The sequence below is a fragment of the Vanessa tameamea genome, chromosome 3 (genome assembly GCF_037043105.1).
Source record: "Vanessa tameamea isolate UH-Manoa-2023 chromosome 3, ilVanTame1 primary haplotype, whole genome shotgun sequence".
NCBI classification, from domain to species: Eukaryota; Metazoa; Arthropoda; class Insecta; order Lepidoptera; family Nymphalidae; genus Vanessa; species Vanessa tameamea.
In genome coordinates this window covers 5,228,657-5,246,744 of record NC_087311.1, presented here as the reverse complement: position 1 = coordinate 5,246,744, position 18,088 = coordinate 5,228,657, and the positions used below count along the sequence as shown (strand labels likewise).

The 18,088-nt window shown below is 31.8% G+C and overlaps 2 protein-coding genes across 2 annotated transcripts; both read left to right on the top strand.

The window, feature by feature from the left end:
• The first annotated feature begins 90 nt into the window (after window positions 1-90).
• LOC113397259 (uncharacterized) lies at window positions 91-1,512 on the top strand. Its single transcript, XM_026635537.2, has one exon. The coding sequence runs from the start codon at window positions 244-246 to the stop codon at window positions 958-960; it is 717 nt and encodes a 238-aa protein (XP_026491322.1). The 5' UTR covers window positions 91-243; the 3' UTR covers window positions 961-1,512.
• Window positions 1,513-4,236: 2,724 nt separating this feature from the next.
• On the top strand, window positions 4,237-17,188 carry LOC113397550 (adenylate cyclase type 9). Its single transcript, XM_064218969.1, has 9 exons — window positions 4,237-4,466; window positions 4,890-5,254; window positions 5,395-6,401; window positions 6,781-7,035; window positions 7,118-7,483; window positions 10,535-10,908; window positions 11,292-11,486; window positions 12,981-15,063; window positions 15,330-17,188. The coding sequence occupies exons 2-8, from the start codon at window positions 4,968-4,970 to the stop codon at window positions 14,799-14,801; spliced, it is 4,305 nt and encodes a 1,434-aa protein (XP_064075039.1). The 5' UTR covers window positions 4,237-4,466; window positions 4,890-4,967; the 3' UTR covers window positions 14,802-15,063; window positions 15,330-17,188.
• Window positions 17,189-18,088: the final 900 nt, after the last annotated feature.

Sequence of the window (18,088 nt, the reverse complement as noted above, 5' to 3'; positions counted from 1 at the left end):
TGTTAACTATTTTAGTTTAATAATAATAGTTCTGCTCGTGCAGCCCGGCCTTATGAATGACTTTGACACCTGACAACTTTATTGGCATTTGGCAGTTGGGAACCATTTTTGTTGACGTTTTGAGGGAACATCTAAGTTTTTTAGTTACGTATTTAGTTCAGAGTTTTATTTCTATCGTTTTTTAGATTGTTTTATAAATGATCTATATTCTTGTGTTTATTTTTTGTTAATGTTTTATTAACAATGTATAAGTATTTCGTAATTTACAACATATTGTTTATAACTTTTTTTGTAGTCAACACAATTCCTGCGCTTAAGGTTCCTGATAAAACAGCATTTGATAATAAAATAACTCAAGCTGATAAAAACAAAACAAACCCAGTGATAAGTGAAGGTGGCTCAATTATATCCACCAATCCTCTTACTTTAAATAACGAAAATCATACTTTATTTAAAAACTTAGATAGTCTAAGTGGCAATAAAGAAAAGTCGGTTGTACCGAGAAAGGGTGTAGAGTATAACCCTGCTGAAGACATTATTGAACATGATAAAGTGAATCAAACATTAAATGTTACTGTAACCAGTTTAAATGTTACTAATTCACCTGTGGAATTGTCACAACCTAATAAAACTGTGTTAAATGATTCAAGTACAGTTATTGCTACCGAAAAGTTAAACATTACGAAAATCCATAAGCCTTTAATATTGTCACATGAGGCACTAGTAAAAATGGATGAAATAAACCACTTAAACCTTGATGAAAACGGTCCAGATATCAAGGTGCATTCTAAGAAAGCGGGAAGTCACCCAGGCATGATAATGCCAATTGTTATTACAATACTTGTTGTTCCAATGTTTGCTGTTGTGGGTTACATGGCACTGAAAAGAGGTCGCGAGGCTTGGAAAAATAGACATTATAAAAGAATGGATTTCCTTCTTGATGGAATGTATAATGATTAATTTTATGGACATTCAAAGTTTCAAATATAAATCATTAATGATATTCCTATATCTAGAATAAGATCATTAGAGCTACCAAAATATTATATTTCATGTACATGATGTATTTCTTATAATCCAAAAAATATCATATTTACAAAGGTTGTTTTGCTATTGCTGTATAATATAATCTGGCTACAAATTATAAATTAGACAGTGAAATTAAATTAGTAGAAAATGAAACTAAGACTAATAAATATATATATATATATAAAATATGTAAGAGAAATATATAAAAGCTCAAAGGAGTATTGACAATATATATATATATATATATATATATACAAAGCAATAAATAATTGAGGTGCTTTTCATGTGCCTTGTTGATATTATTTACTAATCATAGTTAAATATATTTTGTATTTTTGATATTGTAACTTTTTACATAGCTTCATAGTCTTCCTAAGAGTTTTATTGTTGTGATATATTCAGAATTTAAAATAAAATGTTGATATTGTAAAATAAAATATAATCAATTATATTTTATTAATAAAATGTTTAAAACCAATAAAACTGTTGACTTTTATTAATTATGTAGCATAAGATTTTTTTTTAAGTCAAATAAATATAATTAAACACATTTTGTAAAGTAAAAAATATAGTTTGTGACATACAACCGAAATATTTATATTACAAAAATAAATAACTTACTTCACTCAAAAATGATTATATTTCATGTCAATAATTTTTAATTCAGAATAGAAGTTAAAACTTTGCATTAGGTATTCGATAATTTTATTTTTTAATCTAAGGCAGCAGCTTATATTGTATTAGATTTAATACAAGAGCAGTCAACAAGATGTTTTTTCCCAAGATATATATTTTTCCTATCATATTGTACAGATCTTGAAAGCCAGCTCAACATCAGTCTGTCAGAGATTAATATATCGCCATTGCTAGAAAACGAAAAAATCTACATAGTTGTGAAAAAGTATAGCCCATGAAACACCAATATCCGTTCTCAAAAACAAAAGTCATCGATCCAAGAAACCTCAGCTACCAACATCCAACATGGCAATCAAACCCTACGCAAATCGCTCCTCAGAACTCAGCAAAGCGGTGAGCGAGGCTTGTGGTCGTGTTCATGTGAAATGTGTGTGGCGAGCTTATAGTTTTATTGGATACAAACTGCCGCCTAAGAATAGTTTTCTGCACCGCCAAGGTAGCAATATCGTCAGGAGTCGCGCTGCTAGCGAAGGATAGTACCACAAGTACAAGCATGAAACGGACAAAGTACGATGCAGTAACAATGTTTCGTAAAGAATCAAAACCTGGGTTTCCTAACTACAAAAGCTACCCAAAAACTTAACATCGCCCCAACAAAATTCGTCAGATATTCCAAGCAACACTCCAAAGTAAATTTGGGTGACACAGCAAAATCTAGAAGACAGTGGACATCAAGAGCGCTCTAAACCCCATAAATGAAGACACACAAGGGATACTTCGTCCGATAGGGAAGAATATACCTATTAATAAAGTGATCAATAACACCGGCCTTATCACATCGGATTTTCCAAGCCACCACCACTGAATAAAAGAAGGGTCAAGTTCAAGAGTCAAGTTTCAAAAAGTAATCAAACCTATGGACTTGGAATGTTTCAAACCACAAAAGTCACAGATATCTCATTGCAGCAAGCCTTAAGGATTCAAATAACCAACAAATAGGGCTGTTAAAGATGAGACTCGGAAGCTACCATCTACAGTGAATAGGAAAACAGATGATTTTCCTTAAGGCAATTTTTAATGCCACTGAAGTAAAGATAAATCAAGGCGCTCTAAAAAATCACATACTGCTCCTTATAAAACGACACCTGGACCCTAACAAGAACCCGATTGCTGACGGAAAGCGATCTCCTTGAGTACTGGCAGGTGGCAAGGATAACGTGGGTGAACTTAGGTGAGAACCAGGGTGTGGAACAGAGGCTCAATAGCGTTGATTTTTGTGAATGACATCAAAAGGTAAGAGCGAGAAAAGTAAAATCGGCTTCTAGGCGATGAGAAAAATGTATGTGATTTGGCATCGTTAAATAAATAAATAAATGCCCTAAATGCAAACCGTATAAAAGCTTTATGCACATTTAGCTACTACAACTATATTGTATGAAAAATAAAAAATGAAATCGAATGAAAGACAGGTAATATTATATATACGGTGAATTTAGTTGACAATCGACGACATACCATAAATTAATTGTCTCCAATTAAATTATTTGAAATATATCCCTTATCCATTTCAACATTGCCAGAATCATAATTTTTGCCTAAGATTGGGGATTTTTAAACAATTAATTAAAATTTTTAACCTGCCCTAATATAATTTGATATTAGCGAATATTCGAGAGACCTAAAAAATGTTTCTTGAAATGATAGTTACATCTAATTAATTTATGATATCTATATATAGATTAGTGCGACAGTTATTAGGTTTTTAATACAATACAAAATTTCTATTTGGCGTCCGATCTTATTTTCAAGCAATATTTAAGTATGCCACAAAAGTTTGTTTCGATTGTTGTTCGAGAACAATAAAACATATTGTATGAAAACAGTGTGTACACTAATTCTAAATGGATGTTTATAAATATGAGTAGTTGTAAACAATAACTATTAACAATTAAAAGAGAAATAAATTACTTTTCTTTTACTTTAATTCTATAACTGTAAAAAACTTCGAGAAACAGAATATGTCCAAATGCCTATACTCGTTCTTATTTTTTGCAAAACATGTTATGTAACATTAATAAAAATGTCTATAATTTTTAGACGTATGATGGGAAACATTCTATAGCCTATTCCTATCACAAGACGATAAAAGCCAAATAAACAATATTTGACATCGAATTGACGCGATATCATGAGTTGTGAGCTTGAATAATCTATGATGTCTATTAAGGATCGAAAAAATTCTCAACTTTTTTACTCAATTAAATGTAACTTATCACTTCTATTTACGATCATTTTTATTTTATATTAATCTATAGAAATGACTGTTCAGTAATATTTCTTTTATTAGTTATAGCATGTTTTAAAAGTGATATGTTATAATTAACACCTTTGATTTTAAAATTAAAGTGCTACTCAATTTTTACAATCATGTTTTTTCAGTTATTATATAAATAATTAGATTATTTTTATGATGATGATATATATGATGTTAACATTTAACATATTTATTTTTCTGAAAAATTAAATTAAAGTATATGGAAAAAACTGTGCGTAAGGAAATATTGAAAACATTGGGCAACTCTGAATTGCCTGCACTCTGTTTTACTGTCAAATCTGGATAGGTAGCAGATTATATACGTAAGTTTTGTGAGTGATAAACAATTTATATGCGTAAATTGATAATGAAAGCAAGGAAATGTTAGAAAAACAGTTTAGATTTTGCCTATGTGAAGTGTAATTTTATAATTTTTTAACAGTATTAGTGCTCTCAGTTAAGAAAATATAACCTTGGTCTGAAAATGGTAAGTAATACTATGTTCTAATAAATATAGCATATATTTATTTTGTATCATATCTAGCGATCATATTTTCTTTGTATTGTACAATATAAATAGTTGGATTATAGTCATTTATAGTAATATTTTTGCAATCAAATTTGTTTACCATATCATATTTATTAAATTATTTAAATGTAAGATTTAAACTTTCACACACTGTATATTTTTACATAGGAACATCTTTAAGTTCAAAACGAATACAATGCCATAAATATGTGTGTCACTTTTTTTTATAAGAAACATATTTTTAATTTCATAAAAAATATTTAATTATTTTTAATTGTAATGTATAAATTACAGGTCTAGTTATTAATATTTTATAAATAAAAAAATAAGTTTTATTTGAATTGTAGTAACAGAACCAAGTATTAATTTACCTTGTTGTAGAATAAATCCAAAGAAAGGATACTTCCTATGTGCTAAAATAAAAATGGAACATAATGTGAATAGATTAATACATGAACAATGAGTGCCCAGAGTGGGTGTGTTACTTGTAATGATGAGTCTGAACAGTTTGATGGCAAGCATGACGGTGATTACTCTGAAGGAGAAGATGCCCAGATCCGCCTTGCACCTCATGTGCAGGCATATTTGGCCCATAACAATCCTACTACTAACTGCTGTGGTTTTGCTATACCAATTGCTTTTGAAAGAGCTGCTGCAGGCACTTGGTGGAACCCACGATTTGATTCAGAGATACTCGAAGGACAATATAGGAGTAGTTCCTTCAGGCAGATAAGATTACGATTTAGGTTTGTGATAAAATGTTTGATTGTATTTATTTGATGTTCATTTGCTTGCTCCTAAGTTAAACAGCTGCCATTCACTATTTTTATATATATATTTTAAAATTTAAGTGTATTATAATAAGTGTTGTTGTTTTTTTTTTCAGATTTGCACTTTTGTATATTTTGATATTTTCTATATCATGGTTTATCTACTTTGTCGTCCTTGGCTTGAATGGTGTAACTGTGAAATGGCCGTTTCTGTGTTCTATATTTGCTGGTGTCCTTCTTATAACATCTATAATGCTATTTGTTACCTTTACAAATGTTTACAAAGTGTATACATCCAAGCTGTCTCTAATTATGGCACTCGCCCTGTGTACATTAAGTCTTTCTTTAGTAACACTGACCACACAAATTGATGGTGATTATTCCCAAGCAGCTGATATTAGTCAATCAGGACATTTTACTATGTGTATAGAAATACTCTTGATCATATACACTTTGACACCTTTACCTCTTTTTGCTTGTGTCATAATTGGACTCCTATACTCTACAGTATTTGAAACCCTAAATATAGTTTTGCACTTATCTGAACAAGAATGGCAATTTCCTGGAATGTTTGTGAGAGTTTTGCTCCAAGTCTGTGTCCACATTATTGGTGTACATATTTATCTAATGACATTTGTGAGAATGCGTGGCACTTTTATGAAAGTAGGTCAGAGTTTACTTGTGAGAAGACAGCTAGAAATGGAAAAACAATTAAAAGAGAAAATGATACATTCTGTAATGCCACCGAAACTTGCTAGCTGGCTAATGGAAGAGCAAGTTTTGGAATCTGAAACAAATTTGAAAACTCACGATCCTATAAATCCACGTGCATCGAACCCTGGCGCGTCGGATATCAAATCATTATTTAGACCTTTTAACATGAGCTCAATGGATAACGTTAGCATTTTATTTGCTGATATTGTTGGTTTTACAAGAATGTCGAGTAATAAAGGAGCGGAGGAGTTAGTAAATATACTGAATGATCTGTTTGAAAAGTTCGATGAATTATGTTTGATTCATGGTTGCGAAAAAATTTCCACATTAGGAGACTGTTATTACTGCGTATCCGGTTGTCCTGAACCGAGACCCGATCACGCAACTTGCTGTGTAGAAATGGGACTGGGTATGTATTATAAAAAGTGGCGATGAGTTTAATATAAATCTTAACATCTTACAGTCCACTCGTTCGTATTACTTAAGAACGTAATATAATGACTGTGACCTAAATTTCTCGTCACATGCACACGCTTTTTTAAAACATCTTTATTGATCGATACCGGTTATAATATAAAAATGATTGTAGACTGCAACTTGTATCATTAGTCAGTCCGATCGATCAGGATGTCTGTTCGTCAATTTTAATGACTCGTTTAATAATATGTTTTTTCTCAAACGTATAAAGCTTTTTATATATTATGTCAACAATCACGTGTGTAAGTTACCTTTTATTTGACCAGAAAACAATATTATAAGATTTTACAATGAGGTATGTAAACTTCTAGGTATGATAGATGCGATTCAAGATTTTGATAGAGAGCGCGGCGAGGGTGTGAACATGAGAGTGGGGGTTCATACGGGAACGGTTCTCTGTGGTATTGTTGGCACACGTAGATTCAAATTCGACGTGTGGAGCAACGATGTAACTTTTGCTAATAAGATGGAATCATCAGGAAAACCGGGCCGTGTACATATTTCTGAAGAAACTAGCAAATTCCTCGGTGGTTCATACGTTTTGGAAGAGGGCGATGATGTTTTCGGTCAGTATTTCACATATTTTATAGAGCATGTATTTATTTTTATTTTACCTTTGCATTATTTAAATACCTTAAATGTATCCAGGTCATAAAACTTACTTCATTGAAAGCCGTCAGATAAGCTCTCCGTACGATCACGACCACTGCCTCACTCCCTCGAACCCTGTCAATCTCCGCCTCATTATATCTCCCGCTATTTCTCCGCAGTCCATTTTATCCTTTAATCATTCCCCTCTTCCGGGATCGGGTAAAACTAGTGAATCATCAACGGACGCAAGGGAAAACAAAGATGATGCCAAAAAATCCTGTAATTACCTATCACCTAGCCCCTTTAATTTTCGTAACAAAGCTAGTTCACTTCCGAGCATTCTGGATTCGGATACCGAGATGGACGAAAAGAAGAGTTTCCCCGAAGGCACGGACAACTCATCGAAAAGTCCAACGTCTGTCGGTGAGTTCACATTACGCTATATTTGTTTTATGTTACGTAACTAACTGAATGCATCATAATTATTTTATTTACCAGTTAGTTTTAAGTTTTCATTGTAATAACTAACGCAAAACAAGAACGTAGATGATCTATGACCCACAGTTATTATTTATTCAATTACTAAAGACATAATAACTTTACGCATTTCTTATATTGAACATATATTTTTCATTCGAAATGACAAAATCGTATGAAATACATTACCTAAATAATTTTAATAATATTAATATTTTCTGTTGAAAGGAAATGCTAGTCGAAAATAGCTGAGAAAAATGTTACTCCGGATAACGCTACTGGTTTTTGCGGTCATATATCATTTGTACCTAATGTGAACTAAGCCGCAGTTTTATTTATTAAAAGTCTTAGTTATCAGTGGCACAAGGCACAGCTCGCAGATAAGATATAGAGCGACTCTTAATTGCTTGAAGGTGATGCTCTCTGCGCATCACGCCACTGTTATTGCTTTTAAAATATGACATATTTTGCAATAATTATCTTTTTCTTGATATTCTAATTTCTCTTCTATATTTTAGTTTTAAAAAACTTGTAATACGAGTTTCAAAGATGGATTAGTTTACGTATTGAATGTATTTGTATATCGATTAAGAAAATTTATATAATAATAATTAATATGATTTAAGACTTTAATGTAAATTTAGATTATATTTGGGAGAATTCATTAAAATTTGAATGGACCAAACCCATCCAATTTTTTGACCTTTCAATACTTTTATCTTGGTAATATCAAGACTGATTTATAATTAGTCGTAAACAAAACATATTCATCGGTGCCATCGTTTTTATTCACTAATCATTTAAAAAATATTTATTTCGGTATCTGCATCACTAAGTTCATTCATTCGCTTACAGAGCATTATCAATCTTAATGACGGACATAATACATATTATGTTTCAAATAATATAAACAATTGAAACTTTGAAGCGCTTTCGTGTACATTTGCTGATTTTTAGATCTGACGAATTTAATAGGAACATGTTTTCTCTAGTCTCTTAAGGTTTTTTTTAAAGCGTGATATTTTAAAAAAAATCGTTCATTTTCTATCCACGGGACAGTACATTTTCATAAAAAGAATTGATAATTTACAATTACATTTTCATAAAAAAAATTGAAAATTTACAATTTCGTATAAGTTTGTCATGAATTAATAAAACGCATAATTTGCGGAAAGTAACGATTGAAATTAATTATCTATAAGTGCAGATTATGATTAAATGATAACCCTGAACTACTGAGTTCTGAAACAGGTTTGCAATTACTGTAAATGTTGATTTCATTTAACGTAAAGTCTTCCTTGTCCTACCCGAACACTAAGATCAAGATCTGGTTAAAAGACAAGATTCGATGTCTTGTTTTTCGACAGAAACATAGAGTTCATGTGTTATCGAGTTCGGTTTGTGAGGGGCGTCTAACTTTGTTCTAAAAAAGTCGACCAGGTAGTAACATTTTAATAGATTAAATAGGAATGTCCGTAGAATGTGTCCGAATGTTACTGTATGAGACAGGTTAATGCAACGTACGGGCAAATGGGTCACCTGATGTTAAGTGGTCACCATCGCTCGTAGACCTTGGCGCTGTAAGAAATATTAAGCATTCCTTACATCACCAATGCACTACCAACCTTGGTAACTAAGATGCTGTGTCCTTTGTCCCTTTATTTACACTACTCATCCTTCCAACCGAAACAACAATACCAAGCATTGTGCGGAAGAAACCCTGATAAGTGGGTGGTAGCTACCCAGACGGGCTTCCACAAAGCCCTACCACGAAGTAAAGTTATATTATGTAAGAATTAATTTTGGAAAATGAAATTATGAATTGTACAATAATACATTATTTATTGCAAGGTGTGATATAAAAGTTATGCGTCAGATTTTAGTTCAGCAAACATCGCTAATACTCAACAGCTATTTGTTAACGATCAATCTCTCAGAGTACCGTTTAGATTGAAATCAATTTTAATAAAATCTATTTAACATGTTTTGTTTATCTTATATACCACTTTCGCGATCGTTTAGCCTCAGGCATAATCATAGCAGTCATATGCTTATAGATCAGTAAGACTCATACGCTAAGTGATTGTTCAATAAATAGTTTATTCATTCAATAATATACGTTTAATAATAGATGATGATACATAACTTTTTTCTTTTAAAGATATTTGTAATACTCACAAGATAAAGTAAAATTACTTCAGGGCTCTAGCGAAGCGTAAATCTTGCTTAAATTAGGACGATAGTTGCTTAAGGGCTACATCAAACCTGCGACCTTACCATTGCTTGATGACCCATAGACCGACGAACTAGAAAATAGAAATGGTCATTTGATATAAAAAAAGTTAATTTTAAACTCGATTATTCATAACATATAATTATTACTTTACAAAAAAGAAATACATTATCCCTTATTAAATTCATGAAATATTATATAAAAAGGCATAATTAATTAGTTAATAATACACAAGAAACTATAAAAAATAATGGCCCGCTCACGGTGTGGCAATCGCGTGAACTTCACGTGGTATAACGATGTAAATAGCGTTTGTTTATATTAAAAATGATGAACTAATTTGTTTGAAACATTTTCAAACTAGGCTATTCGTGTATAAACTAAAAGATAAATTATGGAAGTTGCTAGGAACTGTTCCATATTCTCTTAACCGTTTTAAAGTAAACGGAAACAGCTTATTGATTAGTCGAGATAGGCCAGTGGTTAACACACTTGTATCTTAACCGAAGAATGCGGGTTTAAACTCGGACAAGCGTTCATTTTCATGTGCTTGATTTGTTATTAGTATTCATCTTGTGCTCGGCGGTGAAGGAAAGCATTCTGAATCAACAAAATTCTGCCACATTTACCTCCAACGACCCGCTTTGGAGTAGCGTGGTGGAATAAGCTCCATCTTATCCCCTAAAAGAACAGGGGGCCTTAGCCCAGCAATATTTATAGGCTATATTACTTTTTTTACTTTAGGTGAATGATTTATGTTCCAGGAAGTTACGGTAAATATACGAATAAAATAAAAAACTGGAAAGTGCCAAGGTTTTTGAGGAAGCATTCGGACACGCCTTTACATGAAATGAAAAAACGCGAATTCAACGAAAAGACAATACAAATGATTGAGCGTGGAGACGACTTGCAACTAAACAATGGTTACCAACAAGTACCGATAGTGATAGAATCTCAGGACAAGTTCAGACCGCTGCAGAGTAGCAGTAAGCTTAACATACCCCATAATCATGAAGTAGCATCCTTTGAAAAAGAAATTATAGACATTCGATCGTATTTAAGCCAGTCTAGAAGTAATATGTCGCCTTTTGCTAGAAGTAGCAGCTATAGATCTCAGTACGGAAGGGTTAATTTAGAGGTTAGTAAGTTATATTAATTATAATCAATAGTATTATTTTTGTATGGAATCTATTCATAATTTGTATTTATTTATACGATTTAACAAGTATGTATGTAGTTTGTCCTTGAATTTACCTTCAATTTTCAATAAGTAATTTAGAGAGTATTATGAGAGGAAAATGAGTTCTAATGAGCCAGTGGTTAGGACACGTAAACCTTGACAGATAAATGCGGGTTCAAATTTGAGTAACAATTGAATTTCTTTATGCTTTATTTGTGTTCGTAATATATCTCCAGCTCGACGTTGAAGGAAAACCTTTTCGTCAAGAGTAAAGGTCTTGTTTCAGCAGTAGGATATTCATAAAATTATGTTGCCTGACTCATCTGACCACAACTCTTCAGATACCAGTAAGTCGTGCTCGCAGTTCTACCCTCGCGACTCAGGGTGATATAGTTCGGCCCAAGAGTCGCAAACTGAACCTCCCCTTGCACGTGCCTCGTCCGCACGACGACGCCGTCAGCCTCTGCCCGTCCGTCAACAGCCGCAAGGACTCCGGCATTCGAAGTACTAGCAGGAGATCTAGTATTCAACAGCAGGTAAATTTTACGTACTAATTTTCTCTATTGTACTAATATAGATAGAGCCCGATTTAAAGTTCTGTCGGCCCTGGGCCCACAAAGCAGTGGAGGTCCCTTATTAATAATGTGCGAATTAATTTGAACATTTTTATTTCTGTCAGTCAGGTTTGTCAATAATATGTTTACCCTTTGTATCAGTAACTTTTAAAACAGTAATCAGTAATATGATTATAATTTCTATATACCTCTATACATCTAAACATATATTTAAAATTGTTAACTCCTCTGAATCTCTATTGATTGGCCCTCTCTTGTGGAGGCCCGAAGGCGTTTGCCCCGGCTACCTTCCCGAATACAGAAGAGGAATATAGCGAGAAATAGATGTTTATGTTTCGGTTAAACTCCCTACTAATTGTATAAAAAGATATTTTTTACGTAAAGATAGCTTTAGATATGTTTGGTTTAATATAATGGGTATATTTATACAACCTAAAACAGTATATATAGATATTATTATATAGGGTATCATTATTTTTCTAGCAGTTGAGGATACTTTTGTCCAGTCGTGGAACATGTACTTACAGAAAATCTCTAGTTATGATCTTTCATAGCGAAATATATAAAACTTCTTTATACGTTTACAGTAAAGTTCCACAATATAATAATTATATCTTTTATATATGTTATAGTTTTCTTTTAAGTTTTCACTAACACATAAATTAAAGTATAAGTATTACTTACTATATTTTATTGCTCAACGAATGATAATAAATATGTATGTCGGGTACATATTTTTTGGAATCAAGTGAAGTTAACACGAGAGGCTACTGTGTAAAATAAAGAACTTGATTAGTAAATCATGATTTTATTTGTTATTGCTTTACTTGACATAAGGAACGCGCAAACATAAACTGGATTCTAATCTGATATCACAAGGAACTCTTTTTTTACGATACCGAGAAATTTTAAATAAATCGAATTTAAACTTAAAAAACTCTAAATCAATTATTTAATTATCGGTTTAATCTTGTCATGTGTCGGAGTTCATTTTTAAGTCTCTTAAATGTATTGACAGTGAAGCTGATTATTTTATAAAAAATGTGTTAAGGTCTCATTTTGTCCTTTACTCATGAATCATTGAATTATACATATGATAAAATTGGAGTGTCTGTTTGTAATATTAAAATAACAGCTTCTTACTAAATGCATATGTATGTATACATGGTACGGTGTCTGTCTTTGAAACGGCTGGACCGATTTTGACGGCACTTTCACTGCAGATAGCTGATGTAATAAGGAGTAACATAGGCTACAACAATAACTTTTTTTTAAATTCAAATGGGCACGAAATCGCGGGCACAGCTCGTAAAAAATAATTTTGAGCTAAGAAAAATAAACAATCATGCATCATAAACATTTCTGTCATAAACTTACCGTTTTATATTTAGATACGTAAACACGAATTTTGTAGTCAGTTATCGTTTGGTTACGTAGTTTTTGTTTATTTTTCAGATATTCGCTCTTAATCACGCCTCACTGGCCACATCCCAAGCTGATATGATGCAGCATCGGGTATCGGGATACTACACTTCGAGTCAATCTTCTGTTAACGAGCTTCCCTCTAGAAGTAGACTACCCCCACCATTAAACGACGAACAAGTCCAATCACTCCAGAAGCTGAGGAAACAATCGGATCTCCAGTTAATCAGATGCGTCCAAGACAACGCAAGATCGGGAATAAATTACTTTGTGCAACCTCCTTTGAATAGATTTACATTGTTTTTCAAAATACCGGAAATGGAGCAACATTACAGAGACAAAGCGCATAGAAGCGATGACTGCGAAGATTTCCCGCCGACCTTGACTACGTCTCGCTTCAACACAGCCCTAGATATTCTCGTGTCGGCGATAATTTTCCTGGCCGTTTCCACTTCGATATTAATTTTGTATAAGCAGTGGCGTTTTACGATCGGATGGTTTGTCTTGTTTATTTTTATAGAGGCTGTCGCTATGGCGTTTTGCGTGTATAGACATTATCTGAAGTGGAAGACGAAACACAACCCCCAAGATATTACGGACGCCGTTAGAAGATCAGTGAAGATATTTAGAAAACTCTCGGATTGGTATCCCTGGCATCTGTCCGGGAGTTTATTAATAAGTTTGCCAATACTAGCAATTCTATTGAATTTTTCTTGCCAAAACACTACGATGACAATTCTAAGGGGGGATCAATCGTTTTACGTGTATCTTCTTTACGTTAGTATAGTTCACTTCTGTAATTTTACACAGATGAGTTGGCTGGTAAAGAATACCTTGGTCACACTTTACGCCGGTCTGTTCCTGTTCTTCGCTGTTCTGGGCTGTCACGAAGCCAATACTCAATTACTAGATCGTGATATTAGATTAAATCCCCAAGTGATTGCTCAAAATATTTCTATATTTAATATGCTTAATGTTACCTTTGATGATTCGTTAGTAAGGAACGGTACGCACATGTTTAATGGTTTGCTCCACGAGATGCACTTGACGGAGTTGTACTTAGACGTAGCGCTGTTGCTGATTTTGGTATGGTTCCTTAACCGGGAGTTTGAAATCAGTTATAGACTGAGTTTCTATAGTAATGTGGTAGCGAATCGCGACAAACAAAGAGTACAAAACATGAGAAATCAGGCAGATTGGTTGTTACATAATATAATACCGCGGCACGTCGCCGATCAGTTAAAAAACACGGCGAAATATTCAGAGAACCACAAGGACGTCGGTATTATATTTGCGAGTATTGTGAACTTTAATGAAATGTACGATGAATCGTATTTGAAAGGTAAAGAATATTTACGGGTTCTTAACGAGCTGATAGCAGATTTCGACGAATTATTGGAGAGACCGGAATTTCAGCACGTTGAAAAAATTAAAACGATAGGCAGTACGTTCATGGCAGCTAGTGGACTTAATCCCGATTTGAGACATTCAACACGTGGCACGTACAACCATCTTTATCAGCTAATGGATTTTGCGCTGGAAATGCAAAAAGTTGTCGATAATTTTAATCAAGATTTACTCGAATTCGATTTCATACTCCGCATCGGATACAATTTCGGTGACGTCACAGCCGGTGTGATAGGAACTACTAAATTGTACTATGACATCTGGGGTGATGCGGTAAACATCGCTTCAAGGATGGATTCCACGGGCATCGTGAAGCGGATTCAAGTGGGCGAAGCTTGTTTACCGGTTTTATCCGCTAAATACGAGCTCGAACCGCGTGGAAGCGTTTATGTCAAAGGTAAAGATAATATGAATGTATATCTCGTCGTCTCTAAGAAGGACGTGTAGATAGAACATTAGAAAAAAAAGTAGAATCTGTGATTTTAACTATATATATTGTACAATACAATTTACATTGTAGAGGAAGGTGAGACGTCGTGATACTATTTATTGTGTGTTTAAATGGGCGTAATCGCTTGAAAAATACTCGGGATAAAAATCCTTCTAATTAATTGAGCTTTATTAGGCAGCGTTCTTGTAGACTATTTTTGAATTTACGACTAATTTATGAATGTAAAATTAACTATAGTATATTCCAACCACAGGCGGAGTGAAGGCAAATAAACAACTTTGACCTTGAACTGACGCGATATCATCTCGGGAATTTATTATCGACTTGACAAAATAGGGTTTCGAATAATGGCCATGTTGTTATAGTAAATTTTGGGAGTAAAATCAAAGTGAATAATAGTAGATAACACTATTCGTGTTGTATTACAAATAAAGAATTGTTTTTATTGCATAATATGGCAGAGCTATTAGCAAATCGTGTGGAATATGCAAGTTTAATGTTTGTTTAACTTTACACCTTCTTAGGTTGGAATAAGGTATAGTAATAATTACTGTAAGTGTGCTTCAAATTCCTTGCCTCTATTTATAAAACTGTGACCAGTGCTCTAGTCTGCGATTATAGTTAGGGATGATACAGTCGTGTGTTAAAAAAACATTTTTAAGAAGTATTTTTGGAAATGAGCTTAAACTTAATACGATTGAATGATCCCTGTGTAAAGTGATTTGTATATACGAATGTGTTATCAGTTCTATGACGTTCTAGAACTATTTATACAAATTTTGTATTTAAAAATTAAAGTAATATTTTTTATTTAACGTCGCGGAAATAATACTAAAGATATTTAATTGGATTACATTGACACGAATATTTAGTCATTATTTAAATAAAAAAAATGCAAATGTACATACATACATATAAATAGACTTTTTCTATTAGATCTTCGTATTGATCTGTAAATAAAATAATTCAGGGGCCCGACATCGAATAATGTTTTTTGACGTGTATATGGCAACATTAAAAAAGTATTCGACTTTATTAGAACCCGAATAAGGTTTATAATAAGAGTTTTTTTTCAGTCTAAACAAATTTATTTAAATCCAATTTTACATTTATATGTAAAATACATACATTGATTAATATAAATATTGAAATGAATTACAATAAACGTAGTTGCAGGACCCCTCATTTTAGTGAGTCTGTGAGTTTAAAGAACGATAGTTCTACAGAAAATAAGACTAGAAAAATCTTTCTAAGACTTGATAGCAGAATTAAGAATAAATATTTATATAACTAAAATTCATAGTAAAAATATTTTTACTTATATGACAGAATTCAATATATTTCTTATTATTCAGTAAATTTGATCGATATAACAGATCCTTATATAAGTAAGCACACAAAACTTTAGCTAAATAAATTATAATGATAAAAAAGCAAACTAAACACATTTTATATAATGTAGTTTATAATTATTTCCAGTTCTACTTATATGTATATCGTCTTGTTCATATAACTAGAATTACCAATTATTCATCCGTGCATTTCTATTATTGTATGTATATGAACCTAATAATATTTACTAGTATTGCTGCCAGTTAACAAAATTAATGTAATGAAATTTATTATAAAAAAATATGTCATGTTTATACAATTCCTTAACGAATGCATGTTCATCTTTGAACTTATAAAAGCGTTACTATACATTCCACTTGCAGTTAAAGTGTCTACAGATTATTCTATATTGGAATCGATTCTGTTATACACAATCTCTAATTTAAACCATCTCAGGTCTTGCTATCCTTTACTTGTTGTACGTAAGAAAGAGATAGCACTCTTTTTGTCTTACTTAGAAATTGTGTTCAACATAATTGACAGTATTACGTAGCAATACTTTGAAAATTCTTATATCAGAATATTACAACGAAATAATTCCAACATTTTATATTTGGTGGCAATGTAGAGATCGCACATTGGAGATATTTTTAATGATATACTATCATTTTCGAATAAGAATACTATTTAAATTTCATATGTATTTTGAACATGCTTTTTTTTAAATATTATAAAGTCTCCAGTGTATGGTTTGACTTACAATGAAATGTGTTGGGTGGGTCGATCCCATTATTGTTACCGATTGTACTGATTTAACAAATGTTGGACCAAAATTGGAATACACTAAGGATATTTGCTCTCTTTACAATCTATATTTAATTCTTACAAATGTAGTTGATATTTAAGTCTGGATTTCAACTATTTAATGCTATTTACAATATGAGCCGCTATGACTGTATAATTGTATATATTTATTTTTAAATTTTAACCTACTTTACATTTTTCAAACACTAAAATTATAATTTGTGTGAATAAACAAAGATATTATTTACTTGTTTTATCATTTATCCCAATTTTTACTCAAGCATTATGTAGTACAAAAGTAAGGATAAAATATTGCGAACTTCTGATGCTATCCCTACATTTCGTAGTTCAAGCTATAATACATAATTATATTCAATATTTTTTTATAAATATCATATATATTTATTATATTAAAACAAAAGAGAAAAACGGGTGTCTATAAAGAAGAGATTTATTGTTTACGAAAAGTATGTCAGTACGGTTGGCAAAAATATTGCTTACTTTATTTAATTTTTTAACTTTATTATTAAAATCTATATTTTATAAATAAATTACATTACCTATTATATACTGACAAATTATGTTTGGGCGTTGTTATAAAGTAACTAAAATAAAAGTAATCGAATATTTTAATAATTAACTTTTTTTCTAGTAATATTGATCAACTGACTCGAGTTGAAACGAAACAGGCCATTATTAATGTATAAGGATAACAAAATATTTTTAAAGCAGTAAATTATGATTATAGAATAATTATTATACATAATTAAGGATAACAAATTTGACCAATTTTAGAACAACATTACGAGGGATAATTCTACTTGAATAATAAATTATACATTATAGACACTTACACATACACAATCTTAAAATTAATATTCTAAGCTGTATGGAATGATTAAAATACATTACATTGCAAACTTTATTTTTATTTTTAAATTTCTAACAAATAATTGCATTAATTCTATAAAAATCCATGTTACTAAATATTCATAGTCATACGGCATTTGATGATCATTCCTATGTGCATTGTAAATTCAAGTGCGCAAAATTGTTTTTAAAACTATCATCAAGCTATTTTCATTTAAAATTAGTTGTCTAGTCGAACATTATTCACACGTAAAAATAATTATTCTATGTTATTCAA

Coding starts and splice junctions, on each gene's coding strand:
- LOC113397550 (XM_064218969.1), top strand. CDS start 4,968: ATGAGTGCCCAGAGTGGGTGTGTTACTTGTAATGATGAGTCTGAACAG. Junction 7,036..7,117: donor AGAGGGCGATGATGTTTTCG/GTCAGTATTTCA, acceptor AAATGTATCCAG/GTCATAAAACTTACTTCATT. Junction 11,487..12,980: donor GATCTAGTATTCAACAGCAG/GTAAATTTTACG, acceptor TTTATTTTTCAG/ATATTCGCTCTTAATCACGC.
- LOC113397259 (XM_026635537.2), top strand. CDS start 244: ATGTATAAGTATTTCGTAATTTACAACATATTGTTTATAACTTTTTTT.